Here is a 26,109-nt window from a genome sequence, read left to right as displayed (position 1 = left end):
CCATTTTCAAAATATTTTCTTAAACAAATTAAACTCTTCCACTAATTTTAAAGAAGGAAATAAATGAGGCGCACGTATTTTTAACCCACTCAGAAGAACAAATGTATCTTTATTGATCAATTGTTAAAAAAAACTACTTAAAAATTCGGAGAACAATTTACGATTCAAAAAACACTTTAAAATTGACTTTAAAATTAAATTCTCCTTCTTTTTTTTGTGTTTGATTTGACTGTTACATTACCACATATCATATTATTGACGATCAGAACTGGATAAACTTTGCTTCTTATGTCATTTGCATGTCAGTTAAGTATAGTAAATAGAATAGTAGTTGTTGGGGCAGTTTCACAAACCTCTCGACACACTCGACACACAGGCTGATGCTGTGTGCTCAAAATCAGTTATAAATAATAGCGAAATGAATGAATAACGAACGGATGCGAAAGTCGTAGAAAAAGAAGACTAACTAAGACCTAGCGACGAAGACGAAGTACTCATCCATAGACATGAACATAGATATATATGCTTGTATATAGTATATATACACTATATATAATTGTGTGTAAATATATATAAAACGTTTCTAACAAACACGAGGCACGTCGAAATGTAAGTAAGCAAAAAATGAAGTTTTCTAAGTTGTTTTTGGTTTTGCTTCCGACTCGGGGAAATTTGGTGGCTTCAGTTGCATTTTCGTCTTCAGTTGACTTCACTTCACTTCACAAGGCTGCGTGTGCACACATTCGTTCAGGGGTGTGAAGTGTGTGTATGTATGTATATGGATAGTGTCTGTTTATTTAATCTTTGAACGGTTTAACTCTCAACTAACAATAACTTTAACGTGATTCTATTCTCGTTTGGCTTCGAAAATATGTGCTCTCCTCTCCTTTCCTCTCCTGTAAGACTAAAATGTGCGATACCTTAACAGCTGCATTAACTTCGTTTAGTTTAGTTTCTGTACGCTTTGTGCACTAGAGATTTAAGTTTAAGTTCCAAATTATTTACATCTAGCCCTACAGCGTTTCGCTTTGACGTTTTAGTGGTTTGGTTTGGCGAGTATTTAGTACTTTCTCCGCAACCTCGACTCGACCTCGATGTCGAAATTTACTGGAACTTGCGAGTGGCAGTTCGGGCCTTCCAGACCTTGACCAAATTGTAGGCAAAATAGAGCGTGAATCCGTGAACCTGGAAGCCCACAAAGCAGAAGGCGTACCAGAACACTCCATACGGATAGCCCTGCAAGCAAGAATTTCGTATTTAATGGGATTATTCAAGAACTAGGGTTGATCTGGATACTGGATCTATTTTCCACTTACGCGCCAGATGAAAATGTCCGTCTCGTCCAGCTCCAGGGACTTGTCGAGGGTCGCAAACTCCCACACGTCCGAGAAGTAGTAGACGAAGCAGTAGAACAAGGGCAGGATGGCAAACACCAGAATGGCGATCATGTACTTCTGCATTTCGCGCACCTTATTGCCACGTGCCGCAGACAGGCCGAGGAACGAGGTGAGCAGCGAACCAGCCCACACGTACTCCCACCAAAGCGGCGGAGGCACCTCCAGTTCCTCAATCTCCAGCACGAAAATGTCCAGGCGATCCAATATGTCGGATGTCAGCTTGGCCAGCATCACGAAGAAGAGAAGGGCATGGAAGAAAATGCAGTACTTCAATCGTGATTTATTCAACAAACTGCAACGACAAGAAAAGGTTTCCACCGTGAATTTGCTGTCTTTGGCTTACTTCCGGCTGCGACCCTATGCTCAAACATGTACACAAACAGTGTTACTGCCAAAGGTAGCCAGGCTCATGACATGCCATGCTGGCACATTGCCCACCAAGGTAGCGTAGCCGTCTGGTCCGTCCGAGTGTGTCTTCCGTCCACGGAGTGGTTGCTGGGGCCTGCGGCCGCATCTCTCCTGCAGCCCACTTGGCTAGGGTAAGCTCCGGCAGTCGCAGCTACTGCTAGTAATTAGATAATTTCCTGCCAATGGGTGTGGGTGATCTGGGGAAGTGTAGTGGTTTTCAAGTGTAGTGTTATTAACCTAATTTGATATGTGCCAGCTACGCGCTGCCTGAACTCGAAGTCGTTGCCGTCGGTGCCCGCGACCGTTGGACCACCGCGCGTTGCCATTTCGTTGCCGTCGTATTTCGCTTTTACACGTCGTTGCTCTTATTTTTATAATAATTGCTGGATATTTATTTATTTTTTTTTTTTTTTTTTTTTGGTATTTAATCGCTACTTGACGATGAATCCGTATTGACCAGGTACTTCTGTTCGATTTTCGGTGTTTCTGTCGATATTTGTTGCTATCGATGGTTGTTGATGAGGGCATGCAAGGTGTTGCATTGGAAATGTTCTTATAATTTAAACAATATGATGCTTAGTTAAGAAGTGTGGTCGTGTTTAAGAGTTTAACAAATTATATAGTGGTAAAACATCTTTTAATGGATTCATGTGTAAGTGTAGGTGTAGTTGCAAAGCCAACAGATGTTACACCATCGATGTTTTCCCAGCCCTAGTGTTCAGCGGAACTGTCGAAAAAATATACCTTCTTATTTTAAAGATATACCGTAAATATACCGAGCAAGATCATATGCCTTAATTTTGTTATTCCATTTAATATTACAAGCTAGCTAGAACTCCAAACATTAAAATTTTAATTTTATCCGATTGATGAATACATTTTCTACACGAAAGACTAAGATCAAAGGCTCTCTTTATTGTATTGTTATTGAAAATCGGCTCTGAAAATGCAGGGCATACCAAAATAGACTTTTTGGTAACTACACGGTTACTACATAATTGCTACTACATTTATAGTTTATACATATAAACTACATATTGTGTGAAAAAGCATGGAATGGACTAGGAAACAAAACTAGTTTCTAGAGCAAAGTATATTCAAAAGTTTAAATTCTGACGAACATCAGTGGATTTCTTCCACCATGGCCTTTTCTAATTCTGGTGACGCCCACGATTCGGTATTTCAAAATTCAAGTAAGTTGACATCCCGTATCCATCGGCATCAGTGTTGTACATGGCGTGACGACGAGCTTCAACAATCAAACGGCCATCCCTGGAAGCGCCACTGTGCAGAAGAGCCAATGTCAGTTACGTTTGATATTTAATTATTATTTTCCCGACTTAAGTGGAAGGGAGCTCAAATTACAGATACAATTATTTTCTGTTATACTGCAAAATGTGGAATAAAGATTTTGATTTTTAGAAATAGCTTATCGCAGATTATTAGATATGTAATTTCAAAGCTTTTGGCTTGAAAACTAATTTCCACTACGTCAGAGTGAAATTATCATAATTAAGGGCACTTACGGGTAGCATTTAGGCAAATTGCATTCAGCTGCAAGCTTTGTCCTCCAATCAGCTCCAGTACGGAAAAAGTGCCCGCCCGCCCACTGGCTCTCGCTGAACTTAGGCCTATTTCCCCACCTGTTGCATCGAAATCCATAAATCAATCTGCAAGAATAGGGAAAAACCCTGGGGAAAGCAGATGGGGCGGGTCGCTTGGGACATAATGGCGGGAGGGCGCATATTTAAAAATAAAAATAACGAATTTTGCATTCTTTCTCTGCCGCTCGCGGGTTTTCTTTTTCTTTATGCTCTGCGTCTACAAAAGACGAGCATGCGGACGTGTGTCATCATTTGAACGTCGCTGTTTCTCCCGGTTGGACGCGTACCCGCATGCGATCGGTCGAACTTCAGTGCTCTAGTGCTCTCTGCGGTTTCTCCTTAATGCCCGTTGTTGATAATTTCTGTGCGAATGTTGACTCTGAGCTCGGCAGCTGAGAGTTCTAAATCAAGGGATTAAAGTGCTCCTGATCTAACGGATTTATCGGTAATTTCTCGAAATAGAAGCGCGTTACATTCATACATATGTACATATGTATGAATGTACGCATGTATGTATGCATGTATGTACATATGTACATATGTATGTATGTATGTAGTTCAGGCAATTAATTGCACTTTTGCGCCAAGTCGTTGATTATTGTTTGTCTTTCGCTGCGGCCGCCACACAATTATATATTAACACACTTTGTTGTGGGACGACACCGACCCGACCCCATGCTTCCGAGTTCCCCTGTCGGAGCTTCTGTGGCGGCGCATGTTGGCACCCTCAGCAGCCTTAGTGTCCGAAATATACATATTTACATACCGACAATATTTACATACCTATCGTCTTACCTTGTGAACCTTGTGATAGTTGCCTAACTAGTATTAAAACCTGACATCGACATCGATCAACTGCTTTAGATAAGCGGCTGCCTACAATAACTTACCCCTTTCTTCCTTCTCTTTTCTTTGCAGTTGCGGGCCCCATCGCCATTTCGCCCTATCCCCAGTGATACCTTGAGACTCGAGATTCATCCAAGCATAAGTATATCCAGTCCCTTGCCGACATGTCTGCGCACGCCGCTGACAAACGCGCCTCGTTCGCGCGTCGCGCCGAAAGCCTGGTGGAGCGGGTGAGAGTTATGAATACCATTTACGAGGTACCGGCATCAAGTGACCACAAATCGTGAGATATATGATTCTGTTCTGTTTGTTTTGGCTTCCACCGAGACCCCACACCCAGTATAATTTTGTATGCATTGGTAGATGCGTTCTCCTCCTAGCTGCTGTACTTTCCCTTCCTTCCTTTCGTGAATTTATTTGGCCAAAGTCATGTGCGCTTGCATGGCTCGTAAATCATCGCTAGAGGCGGAAAATGTATTTCACACATTCACACAAATCGAAAGAAAAAACACAAAACAAAGCAAAACGAAACGAAACGAATCGAAACAAAGTCCCCGCAAGGCCAGGGGCGGTCGGATAAGCACGGACCCGACCCCGCCCATGGCATGGTGCAGACACATCCGTGCCATATCGATATTTATTTGATTAGAGGCAAATTGCTCGTGGGCGGGGGTCAAAAACTCATGTCCCGTCCCCCAGTTGGGCCTGTGTCTGCTCTGCTCTGCTCGGCTCGGCTCGGCTGCTTTAATTAATCTTAAATACATTATACACATCGGACCAATAAGTGGGGCCAAAATGTACTCGGATCAAGGTCACAAGAACACTTGTCGCTATCACAAGAGTGATTGCTGGCCTTTTACGGGTGTGTGCCTTTGACGCTAATGTTTCTGGGGGCTGGGGCTGTGGATGTTGCTCTAGTCGGAATGGGACAGAGACACTGCTTGTCTGGTTGACCCAAATAGAGGGGAGGGTACGTACATACATACATATGTTCCTGAGCTGGGAAACTCACCATTTGGTACCACTACTCACTCTGGCTGACTGGCTATTTATTGGGTTAATTGAATGCATTCCTTTCAGATAGAAAATTAAGTCTCGAATGCTTTCTATTATAGCAACAAACAAACATACGTACATAGGTACATATATTTGTACTCTTCCATTAACGGATTTGAGACTCTTTATATCCCTGTTCGCAGGGTATAAACAAGTCATTGCTCGCCGTATCTTCCGTTGTCGGGCTAAAAATAAATGTCCCAATGCGAATAGCTCCGAAATTGTGTGGTCATTGTGGCTGTGGCAGCACAGCATCTCTGCATATGTGCATCTGTACATCTACTGAACTGCAGCACAATGGAATTCCAACAGAAGCACAAACAAATTTGTCAGGGACTGACTGGTGGAGTAAAATAATTGAGCGACAGCAAAGAGTTACATCGGAGTATGGAAATACATTTACTGGTATTACATGTCCATTAATTAAGGCACACAAAGACACCCATGCGTACACCCATACACCCATCCATATCCAGAGTTCATTGTACCTCCCGAGCAATGTCCGACCCATTTGCAATCGCCTCTGTGCGAGCATGAGCATTTTGTATACATAACATTTGGGAACGTAAAACGCCTGTGCGAAATATAAGTACTCATAAACATTCGAACATTCATGCGAATCCCATCTACAGATTCATATGGCAAAGGGAACGAGAATTCCCTCACAATATAAACCCGATAAGCAGTTTGTGTTCATATAAAAGTTGATCCAAAGCCACAAGCAGAAAGATTAAATGTCGAATTTGTCATCACAATGTACATAAATAAATATATAGTTCCTGTATGGAAAGACCCAGTACATAGAACAGAGTACTTTTACTTATTTATGTTTCCAATTGTTCTCGGATTAAAAATCTAAAAATAATAATTACAAATCCAGAAATTTCTATTTTTATTCTCTGAAAAATATGATCATATATCAATCAGTGCGGAATTTTGGATTTTTCCACATTTCCCTTGAACACTTTCGATTGAATCAAGTTGAAAACAATATCTCAATAACAATTCTCAATAAGCGAACAAAAGCGAGAGAAGCACATTTGAAAAATGAGAATTTTGTTTATTTCTTTGTGCACGACAGACGAATAATACAAAATAAAGTATTATTTATAATACATATTTCGTCGAGACGATTTTTGGCGATCGTCTACCCTGAAAAGTCTTTTAAAATAATCCACAAGAAATTAGTAGGCAGGAAAGCCCCCCTCCGCTCAGAAAATTCTCGATTCTTCCCCTTTGGCAAGGGATTGGTTTTCATAATTCGCAGATATCAGTATTTGTATTTCTCATAAGTATAGAATTGTTGAACTTTACTGAAAATGAAATGAAATTCAGAACATCTACGCTTCGGGGGACAGCCGTTGTCCGTTGTCCGTTTTCGCCACTTTTCTTATTGTTGTGGCTAAAAATAGACCCGTGGCAATAATATTCCCTCCTTGGCATTGTCGGGGGTTCTCACTGCCTCACCCCCAGCGGGCCGGGGTGTTCTTAAGTATTGCAAAGTGAAGGAATTAAAAATGTTAATTGAATTTTCGGGGCCACAGAGCCTCGTAATTCGTTCAGCTTGGAGCACAGGGGCGGGGGAATAGGCATGGGAATGGGCGCGAATTGCCCTAAAACGACTTTGTGGTGGTTGGGGAGTGGGAAAAATTTATTCGAATTCCAATTTTGGCGAGTGGAATCCGATGGTGATGATGCTTATCAATCAGCTGAGGGATTTGGGTGACCAATAAGTTCATTTGCATTTCATTCGGATTTCGCTTCCCCCCATGGATGATCGATGTCTTTATCAGGCGAATGCTTGTACTCGTACGGATGATTGTGTTTGCCTACTTCTCGACAGCTTGGCTTGGGGGGAATGCGTTGAACGGTCCGAAAATAGCAGCAAAAAAGCGCAAATACATGGGGGAGCAGAGTCGCGACGCGAACATAACGAGCAAAATAAATGAACGATAAAAAGCTAATAAAGAGCGGCATAAATAAATGCGTAAATATCGAGCGAGAATACATACGAGTCTGTACATATGGACATCTTGAAGGCTGGGGAAAACTCGTCTCGCTGATTGCCTGCTGCGAGAGAGAGAGGAGGCAAGTGGCTGGTGCTTGTGGTGCTGGGTGCCAGCACTTGCCACGCTGTCATCCTTCGACTGTTTGGCCTTCCTAAGACGTGTGTTTGTGTTGCCATTTGGGCTTAAGTGTTCCTGCCTCCAGCCAGAGCTTCCACTTCCATCAGCAGCCTCCTGTGCCGGCCTGGATGTTGCCGTCTGGATAGAAAGTGAAAATGTTTGCATACAGTTTTGTCCTTTAAAAGTCCCTGCACTTGAATCCATCTGAGGTCAGAGCACGAGAATGCTGCTTAAGCTGCTGCAGATCTCAATGCCTGAATGTGTAACTTTCTCCACTTGACAATTTCAAAGAAAGAACACGATAATTCCTACTGTTTGTCAAACGCTCTTGAGGAGGCGCAGTTTTTTTTTGTTTCCTTTCCGTTAACCGACTCTTGATAAGTCGCTTCTTATCCCGCGAGAATTTAATGTTGTCTGTAAGTTGGGTTTTTTCCTTCTCCACAGTACTTTAGGAACTGCCATAAATGGGATTCCCTCGCTTGCCATATTCCAGTCGCAGTCATAGTCCACCTGCCACTGCCACTGCCACTCCCACCTGACTTGTGCTTCCATACGGCTGACGCCTTCGGCAATCGGCTTACAGACTTTCAATTGTACTCATCCGTTCCTCTGCCACCCCTTTGCCTGGGGTGTCTGTGTTGTCTCCTAGCAACTTTCTCCATTGTTTTGTGAGCTGCGCTTTCTACACAGCCACATTGCCACACCTCCACCAGCTTGCAGCCCCCACCGGCTAACCGCTTAAGTAACGCGTATCTTGTACTTATTCGCTTTTGTTTTACTCGACATTTTCCTTCGCGCACACATAAATCGCTTTCGTTCCCGCTGTTGTTCCGAGCACCTGCCTGGAAAATGGTTGCTGCTGTTGTTGTTGGCCTGTCACCTTTGTTTAATTCCTTTGTCGTTGTATGTCCTCCTGCGCTGGCTTTATGCTCTTTTTATCATCATCACCGTCAGGGCGTTTGCTTTTTGTTTAATTAAAGCGCATGTGAAAGTGGAGCGCACAAATACAAATTATTTGACTTTTTATCCATTGTGTTGTTTGACGAGTATCGGAGGTAAATGAAAAGCGTTAAGCCCTGCCATAAACAATTCAAACAAACGCAGCATAAATTAAGTACTGCATGGTGTATGGAATAGGCGCTAAGGAATATATTTCAATTAATTTATACATTTATTTGAAGTTCATTTACATATTTGCACTTATTTATACATGTTGGAATTTAATTGCTTTATCATGCTCGAAAATGCAATGGATATAACGTATATTTTGTGTTCCTAAACGGCCTTAATGCCATCCCTCTTGTCCTCTGTCTTGACTGCATTAAATGTAGCTAAAAGTTTAAAGGACTTTCTCTCCTCTATTTGATTATTCCCTAATTGTTGCAGCGGTTACAAGACTAGTCCTCCCTCTTGGTTGTGTGGCGTGTGCTCTTTTCAATTTAACTTTAAATTACTTTGAATTAATTCAACATTTTCCCGCTGCATCAGCGCATCAAAGGGCGATGTCAGCACATTCCAACGTAATCCTCACTGGCACCACAATCATCATCACCATCACCATCACCATCATCATCATTGGCAGCAGCTCCTCGAGGACAGGGCCATCACGATTTCTATGCATATTTATTTTCATTTTTCTCAACCATTTTCCATATTCATCCCGAAATTGTTTCGTGCCAACGTGCCACGCCCCCGCATGCCCAGCTTGACCTAGGACACGCATATTTCTAATGCGCATTTCGTTTTGGTTGTGGCTGGTAGGGGTACGGGGCGGCTGGATGGTTGGTTGGTCTGAGGCTGCGGGGTGTGCGCATTTCCCGCGCGCTGACAAATTAGCACATCAAAACAAAAAGGCGTTCGCCTGCTTAGGACACCCACAACAACGGACTGCAACAGAAACAATGAAGAGTCTGCTCGACAATACGGCAGGGAGCAAGGCTCTGAGCGAAGTGAACAAAAGATGGTTTTCTGTGCTATGGTGCTCGCATAAGCCCCACGAAAACACCCACATAAACATAATCCAAGACCCATACTCAACCACCCAAACACACACACACACGCACGCACAGGCACGAAGAATAAATGGACATGGACAATGTGTGGGTGGATGGAAAGCTGCGCTCTTTAAAGCAGGCAACGGAATTGGATTGCTCTCGGAGTTGCCAGATATCAAATGAAAGAGCAAAACACTATGAATACTCTTTATGCAAAGTCTACTTGCAATTTACAGTATTTCGTTTCGTTTCATCTTTCCCAACTGGTTCACTGGTTGAATTTCGAAGCTACGCAGTTTGCGAACGACTGTCTGGCAGCTCTGTAGCGGGCATCGGAAACAACACCTTCCCAGCTAACTGCCCTACGGCAACATTTCAACACTAACCCCACCCCACGCCGCAGCTCACCCTCTTATCTGGGCCACCAGCACATCTCTTCTCTGCCAGAGAGAGACAGAGAGAGAGACCCAGAAACCGATGCCGTTTTCCCATTTCATCTTCCATCATTTTGTTTTGCTCCCCACTTCGTCGTTCGCTTCACTTCGTTTCTCTGCCGCGACGCACAGTGGGATATATCCAAGTAGCTTTTGCATTATTTTATTGCAAGTTAAAAGTATTTATTTATAAATATTTGCCATAACAAATAGTTCAACCTAATATTTCTTATTTACTTCAACAAATTTACAAAAGTTATAAAAAGTTGCAAATTTAGATCTGTAAATTAAGGGAAACTTTTCGTGAAACGCCCCATTGTGGTGCGTTGGGGCTTTCGGGTCTCGAATGATGCGACGGCGATGACTGGGCCTGGCTCGCTCGTTCGATTCTGATAAAGCTTGGCACAGTCGTCGCTGTGCTTTGAACGTTGCAATACGGAGAAAACCCAAGCCGGTGGCCAGTGAAATCGGTGTCGAGTGCTGCTGTGCGCCTAATAGAAGCGATTTCAGGACACACCGTTTGTGTGTTGGCCCAAAGTTAGAACGCAATAAGACCCCAAGAATCCGTGGAAGAACCGCGTCTTCTCCACTGAATCATGTCGAAGCCGGGCACCCCGAAACACGGCGGCAGCGCGAGCTCCTCCTCTGCGGCTCCCGAGAAGATAAGCGTAAGTTTTGACAGCTCATTTCTCAGACTGCAGACTGCACTCCTTTGCTGACTTGGTTCTACTCGTACTTTGTGCCCGTTCGCAGCATCGCTGCCTCCTGTCAAGTGCCCTAATGCGCTTCTAGAACTCTCAGTGTGTGTTTAATTACCTGCGTGTTTGAGTAGGTGCTCCTCAAACTCATGTACATAATACACACATCGGTAAATTTCGAGTTGTTGCTTCAAGAATGAACTGGCTGGCTCTTAACGGCCTGCGATTTGTTTCTAGCATATTCGCTTATGGGCGATTATCGCATTTATGCAAATAATGTTTAACAGAACGCTGCGAGTATATTTATGCGTGGAATTGCTAATGGAATATTTGTGTGTGTTTGCCTTTAAAATATGTTTGCAGTTGTTTTAAGCAGCTCTTTCAGAGTATGCTACAATAAGAAAATGTTCCATCTGTGTATTTTATTTGAATACCTATAAAACATAACATCCTAGTCAAACATTTAGTTGCATTGGCCTGCAGTTATGTATCTGATATATTAAAGACTGCATTTTGGCATTTTCTTGTACCTGCAACCTGCCTTCGTGTCCTGCCCCAAACTTTAACAAATGTTACGGCTCTAGCCTGGTCTCTAACACGATCAGAGACCTTGTATGCCCAGCAGTCCAGAACCATCCTCTGTGGCCGCTGCTGCTGTCAGGCTGCCATTTGCTATTTGGTGTTATTTTCTGATGGTTTTTTCCCTTATTCGTACCTTTTCTCTGTGGACTCGCTCAAAGGGCATAGCCGTAGCATACTTTCTGGCTTGTGACTCATAAAAATTGCATAATTGTCGTCCTGCATGAGTTTGTGCTAGGCTGTGGCACTCTGTGGCTGGCCATTACATTCAATGCTTCTTTTTACGTGCCATTTGTGGTCGCATCTGGCACACAATAATTACGTGGACCAGGCCATAGATATTTAGGTGCTTAAATGCCACAAATTATGGTCTTTGCTCGCCCTTTATGTCGCCTTTGTTTTCTTGATGACATTGCTAATTGGAGGGGGCTGGTCTATGACTTAGCGGACATTGACAGAGCTGGAAAGGGCCAATTTAAGTCAAAGTGGACTACACTCCAGCAAGTTGAGTTCTTAAACCCATCAAGCTACTCATATTAATGGAGTCCTGCAAAGATTTCTCAAAGGAACAACAATGCATTCCGCACAGAACGAGCAAAACCATTGCAGAAAATGATAAAAATATGTTTCAAGATTTGTTTGTGTTCCTTCGAAATAAATCCCAAAGTTATTTCAAGACGGGAAGCAAGAGAAGAAATGAATTAAGCTCTGTAACTTATCCAGTTCCTGGTCTTGGATTAAGTTCTGCCACACGAACCCTTCCCCCAGCAGTGAATGGCTTAAACATGATTTGATTTCCTCATCTGCTCTGCTCAGCCCCAGAGACAGGGACAAGACAGAACGGAACGGAACGAAACGGGACTGCAATTGCAATTCAAATATGCTGAGGAAAGGACTTTGGCTGGCATCAACCGCAGCAATATATTTTGCCAGATTCGCTTTTGTTTCTTTGCTCGCTTGTGTTTTCCCCTCTTAGTTTTTCGCTGCCTTCGGCTGAGAGCGCTCATCCCTTTAGGGGCGGATGAATGCGAGGGGATTTAATTAGGGAAAAAACATAATGTCGAGGCGGCTGAGTCCATGTCCATGTGAGCCCATGCATTATATATGAATTTCTCCAGTTTCATTTCCCTGCAAACGCGCATTCCAACAGATTTTTGTGCCTTTTGAGCTTTTGGCTGAATAATAAAGGACAGCCCGCGGGGTTTCCATTTTCGGGCTCGAAGCAAATATGCTGTAATATGTCCTGGCTCACACGCTGCCCCTCGATGGTCCCTTTCAGGTTCATGGCATCAGTTGGCCAAGTCCAGCACATTGGACGAACTTCCATTCCCCCGGACGGCAAAGTTGATGTTTCTAAGTTTGTTTTTCTTGCCTTTGTATGGTATCCCCTTACGGCCGGACAGGAGGATCTTGTTGACATCGCCCCTGGACCTTGCAGGCATCGAAAAACATGCGTTCCATTTATCTAATTGTATTTTGTATTATTTTTCTTTCATGAATATACCAAATTTCATTTGACGAAGTGGGTTTCGTTCGGTTCTTCAGCAGATTGAGGCACTTTGCTGCCTCTTTTGCCATGGGAAAAGTGTCAAAGTTTTCAAGGCAGCGTCGCCCACATGCCGCGTGTTACCCTGAACCTGTCGGCCTCTTCGTGGCTTCCTGCCTAGCTTAAACAACATTTAATTGGTGGCTTTTAGCACCGGCCTGCACGCTCCCACATTTGTTTTTGTCTATTAAAAAACGCTCTCGCCTCAACCAAAACTTTTCGCATCTCTTTTCTTGAAAACTTTTCCATAAATTTCCAACACTCTTACTGAGCTCTTGCAGCAGTTAGTGCTCCGATATTGTTGGTCTTGCCTGCTTAATGGGTTTGCAGAGCTCCTTACCCTTGTTGGTAGAGTGTGGGGGGAGCTCTGATAGATCAGAGACCAGCATTCTCCTGTGTACACTCGAAATTCCTTTTATTCAAATTCAAATTATTCGCTGAAATTACTTATGCAGAAAATGATATTTTGTGTGCAATTTGTATGTGCATTTATTATTGCAAAAATCGAATTCTGTGGCACTCTCTGTGCATGTCCAGAGCACCGCAATGCAACATGTTGAGCTCACATAATTCGACCTGCGGCATTTTGAAATATTTATTATGATTAATGCGCTTTCAATGGAACGATCCCGGATTGTGTCAAAATGCACAACCATTAATATTGCAGGTTCGTGGCCGACCAGAGCTAATTATATTTACATTACCCTCACGCATGCCTGCAAACTCCATCGCCCAACAAGCCAACGTCGCAATCCTGGTCCACATATCCAGGGAAACTCCCAGCGGCACTGGACCGGCATAGAGTGTCCGGGACGACACATGACAGCACTTAACCACGAGTGGGTCGGGGTCGGGGTCGGGGTTGTAGTCGGAGGGAGCTGGAGCTGGCTCCCCAAAGTGCTTCAGCGGTTATGAAGCAAAAATCCATTTACACTCGAATACATTTTTGTTCGAGTCGAAATAAATAAACGAAGATTTGTCTGCCAGACAGGGACAGGGCTCTGGGCGCTGCCCCTTTAAATTACGAATGCAATGAATGTAGCCAAGAGAGAAATCCCGGCGATTGAGTTAGTCGTGTCTGGCAAGGGAAATGTTGATTAGCGGAACGGAAAACCGAACACAGGGAGCAGCGTGGCAAGTGGCAAATAACAAGTGGAAGCAGCAGGAAGACTGTGGCTGTGGCTGTGTCTGTGGCCAGGGATTGAATGGCCAGCACTTTGTTAAATAGACTTTCTGTTGGAGTGGCAGACACTTCTTGTGGTGGACTTGACTCTCTCTCTCTAGGGCACTCGACTCTTGGCTTGACTTTGTTCTCCGCCGAAGCCCTTGAGCTGGACAGCTGCTCTGCTGCTCAGTGGCCAAATCAAAGACAGATCTTGACCCATTTCCAACTGGCTCTCATTGCACAGGTAAACATAGGCAAAAGAATGAAACTGAATGATGGGAATTATGAATAGAATACACTTTCCATGTCGCTTGAAGCTTTTCACTGTTAAAACTGAAACATTTTGTGTTTTGTTAGATTTATTTTGAGTACATTTCACTCGTTTTAATCGCGTTAGACCTTTGCTAAACGATTTAGCACACAGTTGACAACATTCCAAGAGGATGTCATAGATCACGGCATGAAGGAAATTTCAATAATTTGCACATTGAGCAAAAACCGAACCACTTATACACACACAAATGTGGGTACAATTTAAAATAAACACGGATTTCAACTTAGTTGCAGCTTGACGGAAACGGGATCCATCATCCGTCAGCCATCAAAACCTTTTCACTGTGAAATCCATCAGGTTCCAGCAGAAATCCAACGGAATCGACCGAGTGACTGAGTGACGGACGGACGGGATGCCAGGGGCAAACGCAAACACACACACACAAGAGTCGAGTGGAGTGGAGTGGAGTGATATGGGGCTGTCGTACGTAATAGGCACTTAGGACTCTGCCACATGATTACGACATTAAGCGTGGAATCATGATGGGGTGGTGTACGAGTCGAGAAAGGGAACAGGATCGGGCTTCAACGGCAAAAGTGAAAGCGCAGTCAGCCAGGAAGCTGCGAAAAGCTGCAAAAACAGAAAACTGGCAACGTCAGCAAAATCAGGGAAAAATATGGAACAGTGGCTGGCGAGGGCGCGTATCCGTACTATCCATGGTGGAGCGACGGGGAGCGGGAACGCGGAAGAGGGGCTGAGGAATTGAGGCAGGAGCAACGAGGTCAACGAGTTGACACGTACATAGCAGCAGTGGCAGCTGCAACTTGCAGTCAGAGCTTGAGGGCAATGCCTCAGTTATGCGTTGGCCTCCCATCTCCATGCTACACACACCCGCCACGCACCCCACATGAAGCTCATTCCCCCTCTGGGCAAACAGCAAGAGCAAGTGGATACAGTTTCATGCATGTTTTGCAGGCATTCGGGCTCCGCTTTGCATGCAACAAAAGACAACATTTCGGGTGCAGTACACCCGCTCACATGGTGGTGCGGGAGTTCTCATAATATGCAGATATTTGCTACCTAAACATGGGTACTGTATAGATACTGGTGCAGCTGCTCCTGATACCCAGGCGAAAGCTATTGAAATGATATTCCGACTGTAATATACTCTCCACTCGGAATAATCTGCAATTTTATGCACGTTCCCCTGATGCTTTGCCTTTTCTTTACGAGTACCTGGATGCTGCTGCTCCAACTGAAAACAAACTTTGGGGACAGGACATGAAAATGCAATTCGTGTAGCGAACTTCTTTGTTGCTCAATTCGGTTGATGGAAAAATAAGTTTCGTGTTTACAGCCCCATCCCTCCCACATCGAAACGTAAAGTAAAGGAAATAGCAGAGGAGGATGTTCCACTGACAAAAATAGTCAAATGAAAATGAAAATGAAAACAGCTTTGGTGCGGTTAAGGTCGGTTAAGCTGGGATGTCGAGGGAAAGTTTATTTAAATAATTGCACAGCACAAATGCTGGTGGAGTGCCCGCACTTTGCGAATGGGTATGCAAATATTGATTGATTAGCATCTGGCAGTTTTCAATTGAGTCAGCTGACGACCCATGACTACCAGACAAGTTCCCATCAATTCATCCATGCACCAGCTACACGTGTTTCCGTCACAGGAAAGCTAGTAGTCAGCCGCCATATGTCTCAATCAGAGCCCGAGATGCACTGGGACGGAGGGATCCAAGGCAAAGTGCAGCCGTTAGCCCACTGGGTGGCAGTCAATTAATATGCGCGGGGAGCGAAACTTTTCCAACATAAATCAAACGATTGAGCCTAATGGGCTTTTAATTGACTGATGACTCTGATGCCTCTGACGATGTAAAGAGCCAGCAAACAAGCTGCAAACTGTCGCAAAAGCCCTTCTGACGCAGAACCATGTTCGAACTGAGCCGACAGCCAGGGAGAGTTCGTTCTCCACCCAAAACCGAGAACAGAATTTCACTTGAAAGTAAAAACAACTTTTCCTCCGTTCTTGACATGTGTATGTACGGATGTAGACGGGTTTGCTGATGCTACATCCAGCCAGAGTCGAGTTGAGGCGCTCTGCCAGCCGCAAAACATCGATCATCAATAATGCGCCAGCAGGTAGGGGTTGAATGAATGAATGAGCATCGACATGTCGTAAAGTGCAGTCAGCCAAGTGGCACAGCAGGTGACGTACACTCCTGGCGCTGTCCTCCGCTCGTTTATTGGCAATTTCATTATTTATAAGCGATTTTCATGGCATCAGTGCATTTGTGAATGTGGTTCGTATTGGATCTTTCAGTTCGAATGGCAGGTGCAGAAATACAACAAATTCTGAAGGTAAAAATAGTAGATAGCACACTGTGAAATTGATCGAAAGTTGAGATTTTCCTTCTCAATCTGTTTAAGGCAGCAGCGCTGTTAACAGAGAGAGCAGCGAACTGTTGCTAACAGCGGACGGATTGGCTCGCTCTCGCTCTCATGCAGTTTATTCGATTTACTCAGAAAATGGGGAATTCTATGGGGAAATATCTCCTCTCCTCTCTCGGGCCCTTTGCTCTCGCGCTGCGCTGCTGCGATCCATCAGCTGTGGCGCCAGCCGTTAGCTTCGCCGAGTAATGACTCTCGTTCCACCACCGAATTGCAACAGCAAAGTGGTTCTTTTTCATAATTTCATAATTTGCAATCTGTCCGCTGTGACAAATTCCACTTACAAGTAAAATTAGATACAAATACTTGACTTTGATTGGCATCTTTACATTCGGATTGGATCTCTGCTAGTTTTCCTAAAGTATGCTGAGCTTTTGCCACTTGTCCTTCACTCACTAACACACACACACAAAACGCATAAACACACACTCGCACACTCGAACACTCGCAATCAATTAATGCCAATTGATTTGTGACGACAATGTGCGCCATTTGGTTGTTGTTTGCTCTGCCATTATTCCGGACTGCCATTGCCAGACCTCCTCCACCCCAAGCAGCCCACTCACCACAATCAAATAGCGCTGTCGTTGTTTGTTCGATTGTCGTTCCAGCGCAACTCTCTGATCCTGCATCCGGTCCCGGCTTTGTTGGACCAGCTGGCCTTCAGCCATGCAAATTCCGCTCAAGAGCCGTAGGAAAATAAGCGCATAATCGCAAAACAGGAAATTTGTATGATTTATTTATGCTTTTAATTTGAATGCAAAATTGTTTATTGGCATGTTTGACTCTCCTCTCTCGCAGGTGGAGTCTCTGCCGCCTGCCGCCGAGCACTCAACAAATGCATTTACATAATACGACGGGTACTCGTTCCGTTTATTTATCTATTTACTTTGCTTACACAGCCCCACTCCCAGGGGGGCCTAAACGAAACAAACATTAAAGAGCTTAGGCAAAGTCTTGGCCAAAAGATATGCTCCGTAGCCAGACCAAGACATGGGTAGAGTTCGAGTTCTAACTGTGCTTGACACTTGTACAGTTTCACTCAATTTCAATAAGTGTTCGATGGCTACATATACATATGTACATATACATATGTATATCTCGTTCGTAGGTGTGGTCTCGAGTGTGTGTGTGTCTTCATAAAGGATGCCCAGCACGGCTGACAATGGACAGCTTACCCGGTCAACCCCCATTGGGGGGAAGCTTTGCGGGTTTATTTGCTTTCCGCTTTAATAAATTTTGAATCGAGCTTAGGTAGAGCAAGACCCATCTGAAATTGATAGCCGAACACACAACGCATTGTTCCAATATACTGGCTCGCACCGTGGGCTGCGTAGCATTTGTGTGAAGTTTGAGTTTCAGCGATCGATATTGGCTTGGGCCCCAGAACGAGTCAACTGTCGGAATAAGTAATTTATGAAGTTGAAGGAGCCAATGGCATCGATTGAATAGAAAGCCATTGAATGGAATTCCACAAAATATTTAATACAATTGGTTAATGCCGCAAAGAGGTTGCTCTGGAGTCTCTCTGCTGTCACTACTACGAGGCCCAAGATATACAACAATTTAACTTCCATGAGCATTGTTCCTGGGTCGTCATCAAGGACCTGCCAAAAGCAAACGCACACCAAGTCAAACACAGTCAAAACATTTTTCGGTTCTCCTTTCTTTTTTTGGTCATTTCATGCCCGTCATTTTACACGCTTGAGTTTGTGTTTACAGCATCGTGAAAATGGTTATCCCCGTTTACGTTGCTTTCAAAGTTTTTCAAGATTCCGCTAACACATAGCATGGAGAATTCCAATTCTCTCGCACTTTAATTGGTCTCACTTCATATATTGAATAACGCCTTTGCAGAAGTACAACATCAACACGGAAAAATGCGGAGATCTGACTGTCATAGTGCAGGTAAGGGAACTAGAAGAGGACGAGGACGAGGACTCGGGCCAGACGAGTGTTGGCTGACAATGTTTTTCGTGGCATAATTTAGGGCGACCTGTCGCAGCAGGAGAAGCGAGCTGTTTTCATCACTGTTCATGACTTGGGCTGCAATCGTAAGTAGAGCAAATGGATGCTGACTGTCACTAACCGGCACTCCCCTACAGATAATTCCTTCCAGGAGTTCGTGAGCAGCCCCTGCATGACCGAGATAAAGGAACGCTCCTGTTTCATCCACGTCGATGTGCCAGGACATGCCGACAACGCCGAGGCCCTGGCCGAAGGCTTTCCGTTTCCTTCGCTGCAGTCTCTGGGTGAAGACTTGGTCACCGTTCTGGACTATCTGCATGTGAAGTACGTAATTGGGCTGGGTGAGGGGGCTGGTGCCAATGTGCTGGCCCGCTTTGGCCTGGCACATCCGAGCCGGGCTCTGGGGCTCATTCTCATCAATGCCACCGGCAGCGCTGCCAGCGTTCTGCAGTCGTTCAAGAGCAAGGTAGGTCGAGGAGCCTGACTGGCCTGATTGGACTCATCAGTTGACCAATTAATCTGTGCGCACTCTGCCTTCCCCTTGCAGTTCATTAGCTGGAAAAGCGATGAGGTGGCCCAGTCGGCTGAGAGCTTTCTTATGTATCACAAGTTCGGACATGTAAGTAGTTAAAATTACATTTTCGGGGGCTAGAGATGTTGTGACCTACGTTCAAATGTACCACTGATTGCGTCCCTGGAGTGTGTGTGTGTGTGTGTGTGTTGTTGTTGTTGGTGTTGAATCGGTGTTGTACTCACTTTACTTTTACTCTATTTTATGTTCGATTTTGTAACGACCAACCAATCGATCCGAACTCTGTTCGTCTACGCTTAAGGTCATGGAGGTAAACAGATCAAAACTCGTTTCGTTTCCTAAATAAGTCTCTTCCAAAGCTACCCTACCTCAATTTATCAATTGGTACAACAACGCTTGTCTACAAAATTTCCCTATGTCCATTTTGTAGCATGTTCGACTATTTATTTATTCCCTAAATCTCCCCTTTACTTTCTTTTAGCACTGGGTACGTACTAGTTCCTATTCCAAACTTGATCCCACAAGACATCGGCCTGAAGCTACATAAATTTGCCAACATTTTCTAAAGAACTATCCAAAAACTCTCAAGTGCTTTCCCCATTTGCTTTTGTTTTTCTGCATTTTGTCTATCTTTGTGCATGACTGTACGCTGTAGCCGTTATATTAGTGTTGGAAAAGTAGTATCAAAGTAGTGTGGCTTTTTATTTGTTCACGCTTGCTCAACTTATCAACTGTCTGTCTCATGCAAATGTTCTGCTTACTTACACTGCGCAAACAAACAACAAACTCTATAGCAAATCGTTGGCGAGAACCCGGACAAGGACAAGATCGTGGCCGAGTATCAGAAGCGTTTACACCGATCGCTGAATAGCAAGAATGTGGGACTCTACGTTAAAGCATTTATGAGGTGAGTTTGCATCTGCATTATGACCTTTAACTCCCATTAACATTTTCCACCAATAGTCGAAAGGACCTTACCCTCAAGGGCTGCAAAGTGGATGTTATATTGATTACGGGCATGCTTAGCCCATATGCGTCCATGGTGGAGAAGTTGCATCGCGATGTTGAAAAGGAGCGCGTAACTATCCTGAAGATCGAAAGGGCTGGCGATGTCCTGGCCGATGCAGTGAGTACTCAGTGGATTGTCCTTCCTGCATACACTCTCATGTACATTTGATCTGTGATCGCTTTCAGCCCGGTAAAGTGGCTCAGTCCATTCTACTGTTCTGCAAGGGCCAGGGTCTGCTAACCTCGGTGGTGATGCCGGGTGTGGATCGCGGACGCGCCTTCTCCACCGCCAGCTCGGGCTCCTTTGAGAGTGCCAATGGATCACGACGTCTGTCGCGTGGTATATCCATGGAGGACTACGACAAGCCGAACATTCGGCGCCTGAGCATTATGAATAGTGAGTTGCCTAAGAAGGAGTAATCTCGACCACACAAATTGCTTCAGCCTCAGCCACAGCGAGAACCACAGCTACAGCGAGAGCCACATTTCAGCAGCGTTAGTAGATTACCAATAATTGCATATTTAATTACTTAAACTAGTGAAATATCTTTAGTCTGACCCGAAAAACAAACATCTGTGTGAATACACAAAAGCCCAACAATCATCCCAGATGCAATCATATTACCTTAGTCAAATGAGCAACATTTTAAGCAAAATTTTAATTAGCAATCGCTTCGAATCGCTTTGAACAGCAGTAAAAAAAACAATATTATACATCCTAATGAAAATTGAGCAGATGTCTAGGTTTAGTCTTATGTACCCCCAAGGATCCCACCTGTGAAAATGAAACGAAAGCAAAGAATTCATATCTCGTACTCGTAAATCTTCCAATCAAACGAACTTAAACACATCTGCAAAAACTACGAAGAAGCAATCATCTATTGTAATACCTCCGATTAGTAATCTGTACCTAACACGTAGGAACTAAATGAAAGTACTCTCAATGTGACTCCTTCCTAACTTATTTTAACCCAATGTTTGTACATTTTTTTGAGCAGTCCCAAATCGTTGCTGTTTTAATGAAATGGAATCGTATACATACACTACATATAAAAGTTACATAGCGTAAGCACCACAACGTAAGCGGCTTATATAAAGTATTTATAATAAAAGTAGGCACACACAGATTACACATTTGTAAACAATCAAAACCAAAATCAATTTAAAACACCAAAGAACAATTTACAGCTGTCAAGCTTTGAGGCAAGCAACAACCTTTTTGGAGCAAGTTTTCACTGAAACTGGTTTATCGCATTGGCTTTTAGCATAATTTTTAGTGTTTACAACTTAGTCAACCAAGCACTCAGCATAATAGATGCAACATGCAACAACACAGTTACACAATAAAGTTGATAAAGAAATCAAATAAACTCTATTCTTTTATTCCATTCACCGTTATATATTGTCTTTGATCAAACCATCGATACTATTAGCCTGTTTACACTGCGGCTGCGTCTCCATACCCACAAATAAATGGAATCAACTCTCTTTGATCCATTTCCCCATTTGTTCCTATAGTGTGGTTAATATCCAAAACTTGGTTGACTTTTTCATCACCAAACACATAAATCAGCGGTTCTCAAAACGCACTATTCGAACGTCGATAGCAAACGCGAGGTAGTGTAAACAGGCTATTTGACTTATCCGATATATCGGAACTTCGATAGTACAGTGATTGTTTGTACCATCGATGGTGGAATAATTCGTTGATTTTAGCAAAATCCAGAATCTATTACATTTCAAATTAAGGTGTCAATTAAAGAACACGGAGTAGTTAATGAAAGCATTATATCAAAATCGAGGAAAATGATTTATTATTTCCGTGGTATTTTAAAAATGATAAGGTATATTTCGATTCTATTTTGTGGGTCGTGCGGTATATTTCATCGATAAATCCGCGGTCACACTGATTGCCAGGCCAATTTTGCTGATTTTTTTTTTCTTTTTGTGAATTTGTTTTGTTCTGACCCCAGCAGGAGAGGATTTCCTTGACCGTTTAGTAACAGGAGAGGATTTCCTTGACAAGAAAGTCCCAAACCCGATTTCAACAATCTAACACTAACAACTCTTTTTGAGTTCAAAATTTTCAGTTCAAACAAATTTAAGAACAATTACCGGAAATAAAATGTTAATACATAGCTAACTTGTGCCACTATCGTTCACCAGGAGAACCGCCCTATATTTTCAACCACATCTACATGGACGCCCCCCCGCCAACAAAGCCTCCACGGGGCGTCAAGTATGGCAAGGATGAGGTAAATTTCTTCAAGCCAACGCTGAAAATGATCTTCGAAACATAGAACTGTCTCATAACAAGTAATCAGAAATAAATACGAACTGCGAATCCGGCCTCTGGCCCATACAATTGTTTGTTAACATATTGTTTTGTGTGCCCTACCAAGTTGGTGACGACACCACCTACCTTGGACTGTGGGTCGCTTTTTGTTGTTGCACGCCCACTTTTGCGATATTTTCTTATAGTACAAATTGGGCCTCAATTGTTTGGCTTGTGTAGTCCGCAGGTTGTGGCTTTCTGGTCAACGTCATCAAATCCCTTGGATTCAGCGAGACGACTGAGGAGCGTCAGAAGGAGAAGCTGAAAATTGAGCAGGAATTCAAGCGCTCAGACCTGCGCCTCAACGAACTGGTGTCTCGCCATGACCAGCAGCTCACACTAGTACTGCCACTCTTCAGCCAGGTGTCCACAGAGGTGACAGCCAGCAGGGAGCGAATACATGCCGTGAAGGAGAACCTGGGTGCCTGCAAGCGATTGCTCCAGTGTCGGCGTGACGAGCTTAAGAAGATGTGGACAGACGCAGTTCAGCACAAATACGTGCTGGAAATGTTGGAGCAAATGTAAGATTATCCACTTTTACACTCAACGGATTTAATATCATTCCTCTACTTATAGTCAGGAGCTGCGAAAGGTCCCCCAGCGTGTGGTTAGCTACACCGCCAAGCGTCAGTATTTGCATGCCAGCAAGGCGCTAACGGATGCACTAGCCACGCTCAATGGCCCTCTGCAGGCTGTCGAGGGCCTGTCCGACTTGCGGGCAGACCTGCAGACGCGTCGTCAGCAGCTTTATCAGCGGCTGCACGAGGAGTTGGTCACCCAGGTCTACACGAATTCGGCCAATGAAGCGTTCTCCTCGTTTCAGCGTAGCAATTCCAGTCGCCTTAACTCCAGCTTCACGCGGGGAATAGGAGCTCGCCGCTCCACAGATCGCATCGAAGCCAATGCTCGTGTTCGCAAAGCACTTGCCGAAATGGCCCAGTGCTTCGATCTAGACAAGGCCGAAATTATTGAGGATGCAGACCTGATATACCCGGAGCTAAGCATGAGCTACTTCGTTGCCATTATTGTGGAGTCATTCGGCATGCTGCACAAGGTGCCCGATTCCCTGGAGTCGCTTCGCGTTCAAATACAAACGGAGCTGCTCAACGTGGTGCGCCACACAACACACCAGTTGTCGCTGAGTGCCACAGCCACTGGAGACTCCAACCCGCTGCTGATGCTACTGGAGATAATTTTCAAGCAATTCAAGGCCATTGCCAAGACGCACACGCTGCTACTAAAGAACTATTTGTCTGTGGGGCAGAAATATTCAGTAGTCGGGCCACAGCCCTACGACTTGACGGACTTTTGGGCGCAAGCCCAGTCAGTGGTTAGTACTCGCCCGATAAATGTTTTGAGCTTTATGCTAACTCTTAGAAACTCTTCTCCATATTTAATAGTTGCAACTGTTGCTCACCGACTATTTGGATATACAGAATGCAGCATCGGATGAGAGTGCCCAGACAGGGTTTACGGAGCCAACCAGCAACATAAACTCATACTTCCTAAGGCGCAAAGTGCCCAGCGCGAAGAGATCAATGTTCAAGTTTGACAAGTCCTCGCACGTAGGGAGCAGCGGCAGCAGCAGCAGCAACAATGAACCGTTTAAGGAGCATCGTCGCAACGCCTCGGATGCCTCTGTTGATGATAATCTGTCCGCTCAATTGGGTGGCAGCGGCAAGGGCTCCACGAGCGGCCTCTTTCCCCACGAGAAGAAGCAGCGGGAGAAGCTGATGATCTGCACCCCCGATCAAAACATTATAACCAAAGTTTACTTACCTCTAATGGGATATATCAAGGAGATAGAAAACTTTATGAAGTGCAAGCCAGGGTAGGTGTGCGGTGCGCAGCACCATAAGATGCGTTATATTCACATTCTGTGCTTTGCTTCCAGTCAACCGTGCAGTCTTCACGACTTTGTGGACAATTATATAAAGGATTCTTTCCTGTCGAAGGGCCACAACCGAAACTTGCAGCTTACCATTGAATCGTTGTCGAAAAACCAAGACGCCTGGCGGACGATCATTAGTCCCGAGGAAATGAAGGCACTGAACTTGAGTAGACCTCTCCTACAGTCGACTGTGATGGTCGAGCGGCGACTTATGGAGACGAAAAGCCTCATCCACGACTTGCCTTGTTATTCGGAAGACCTGCTCAAGATGGTGTGTGCGCTGCTGAAGGCGTACCGGGAGATATGCCAGGGCGCCTACAGAGGGATAGTCCAGCCAGACTCGGAGGACAAAAGAATCTACAGTGTGGCCTGGCTTAAAGACGAAGACATAAGCCGATTCTTAAAGTAATGAAACCAGGTTTAGGATTGATTTTTGCATATTCATGCAACTGTTTGCTCTTCTTTTAGGACATTACCCAACTGGACGGACCTTAAGACCTCTAGCCAGAGGTCGCGGAGCAATCGCAAGCTGCAGCGAGGAAGCTTCGAGCCCTCAGAGGAGGAGAGTCCCCTGCAGGTGCAGCAGCGAAACATTCGTGAGGCAGAAATGCTAACCAGTAATTTGGGCGAGGGTGGCATCACCCAGCAGGAGATTTTGGTGGAGATCAGTGTGCTCAAGGAGTTGGCCATCCTTCAAGAGAGTATGGAATGGTTTTCCTGCCGCGTTTCAGAGTTTGCCAACGACCTACGTCGGCCTATGGTAAACGGACTGAACTCGGTTCCGGCTGAATGCAGCGCCGATATAACCGTCAAGGATGGAACGATCAAAGTGATGACCAACTTGGCTCTGGAGTTCGATGAGCTGGCAAACACATGTCTGCTTGTGCTGCATTTGGAGGTTCGGGTCCAATGCTTCCATTACTTGCGATCCAAATCCAGTGTAAGGACCAACAGCTACGTGGGTTCCAAGGACGACATTCTTGAGCCGGATCGTCAAGTGCAGGTGCTGACCAAGCGACTCTCCGAGATGGATGAAGCCTTCAGTGCTACTCTGCATCCGCGAAAAACCAGGGTAGGTTCCGTATCTCCCTCTTATCTTCCATCTAATGCATTTATTCTTTTTTTAGTACATTTTTGAGGGTCTAGCACATCTAGCATCGCGCATACTTATCCAAGCATCCAACTACTTGGAGCACATTGACCAAATCACCGTGCAGCGCATGTGCAGGAACTCGATTGCCCTGCAGCAGACGTTAAGCAACATAACAGCATCGAGGGAAGTGGCTTTGGATCAGGCTAAGAATTTCTACGAGTTGCTCTGCATGGAGCCAGACGTAAGTGAGAGACAAATATGCTGAGACACCTGTGTTAAACATTTTCCCTTCACCCAGGAAATACTGAATGCACTGCTGGAACGTGGCACAAAATTTTCTGAGATGCAGCTGCTCAACGCTTTGCACTTGTCCTGCAAGGCCTACAGCATAACCGACGCCAATTTATTGGCTTCCTATCAGCAAAAGCTTTCGGATATACTGGGTGCCAAGCCCTCCAAAGGTGTGGTTGTATAATGTTCGTTAAACAAACAAATTTTAATATGTGTTTAAATGTGGATCATCCATGCACATACACACACACACTCACTTAAGCTGTAGTGTATGTATGTTAGTCTTAAACTAAAAATGATTATGAATGTTTTGAACATGTTTGGAAAGCACTTGGTGTTACGATGTAGCCGTTTCTATACATATATATATTTACATATTCTAGAATTCATTAATTCGATATTCTAAT

The 26,109-nt window shown here is 44.4% G+C and overlaps 2 protein-coding genes across 17 annotated transcripts; one reads left to right on the top strand and one right to left on the bottom strand.

Annotated features, from left to right (window-relative positions):
• The first annotated feature begins 227 nt into the window (after positions 1–227).
• LOC117897130 (exocyst complex component 4) lies at positions 228–25,911 on the top strand. 16 transcript variants are annotated; one of them, XM_034805790.1, is made up of 19 exons: positions 238–609; positions 4,328–4,485; positions 18,442–18,492; positions 18,575–18,638; positions 18,690–19,018; positions 19,100–19,171; positions 19,386–19,394; positions 19,566–19,571; positions 19,879–19,991; positions 20,048–20,210; positions 20,279–20,489; positions 22,259–22,347; positions 22,608–22,948; positions 23,004–23,757; positions 23,828–24,258; positions 24,322–24,723; positions 24,787–25,390; positions 25,446–25,652; positions 25,710–25,911. In XM_034805790.1, exons 2-19 carry the CDS (start codon positions 4,420–4,422, stop codon positions 25,884–25,886), a joined length of 4,089 nt encoding a protein of 1,362 aa, XP_034661681.1. In that variant the 5' UTR covers positions 238–609; positions 4,328–4,419; the 3' UTR covers positions 25,887–25,911. The 16 variants fall into 16 exon arrangements, 15 of the variants coding, with proteins under 15 accessions (XP_034661685.1, XP_034661681.1, XP_034661675.1 ...); XM_034805784.1 differs by having other exon boundaries at positions 4,328–4,512; XM_034805785.1 differs by lacking the exon at positions 238–609 and adding an exon at positions 3,652–3,854 and having other exon boundaries at positions 4,328–4,512.
• On the bottom strand, positions 643–2,222 carry LOC117897142 (protein jagunal). Its single transcript, XM_034805811.1, has 3 exons — positions 2,043–2,222; positions 1,317–1,689; positions 643–1,236 (listed from the first exon to the last, which is right to left on the bottom strand). Exons 1-3 carry the CDS (start codon positions 2,129–2,131, stop codon positions 1,105–1,107), a joined length of 594 nt encoding a protein of 197 aa, XP_034661702.1. The 5' UTR covers positions 2,132–2,222; the 3' UTR covers positions 643–1,104.
• Positions 25,912–26,109: the final 198 nt, after the last annotated feature.

The sequence above is a fragment of the Drosophila subobscura genome, chromosome O (genome assembly GCF_008121235.1).
Source record: "Drosophila subobscura isolate 14011-0131.10 chromosome O, UCBerk_Dsub_1.0, whole genome shotgun sequence".
In the NCBI taxonomy this organism is placed as follows: domain Eukaryota; kingdom Metazoa; phylum Arthropoda; class Insecta; order Diptera; family Drosophilidae; genus Drosophila; species Drosophila subobscura.
This window is presented reverse-complemented; position numbering and strand designations above follow the sequence as displayed.

Bases quoted from the DNA above. Each gene is read 5' to 3' on its own strand.
- LOC117897130 (XM_034805784.1), top strand. From the start codon at position 4,420: ATGTCTGCGCACGCCGCTGACAAACGCGCCTCGTTCGCGCGTCGCGCC. The intron at 19,992-20,047 runs GTGAGTTTGCAT...TTCCACCAATAG, and splicing joins TACGTTAAAGCATTTATGAG to TCGAAAGGACCTTACCCTCA. The intron at 20,490-22,258 runs GTGAGTTGCCTA...ATCGTTCACCAG, and splicing joins GCGCCTGAGCATTATGAATA to GAGAACCGCCCTATATTTTC.
- LOC117897142 (XM_034805811.1), bottom strand. From the start codon at position 2,131: ATGGCAACGCGCGGTGGTCCAACGGTCGCGGGCACCGACGGCAACGAC. The intron at 1,690-2,042 runs GTTAATAACACT...TTGTCGTTGCAG, and splicing joins GCTGGCACATATCAAATTAG to TTTGTTGAATAAATCACGAT. The intron at 1,237-1,316 runs GTAAGTGGAAAA...TCTTGCTTGCAG, and splicing joins CGGACATTTTCATCTGGCGC to GGCTATCCGTATGGAGTGTT.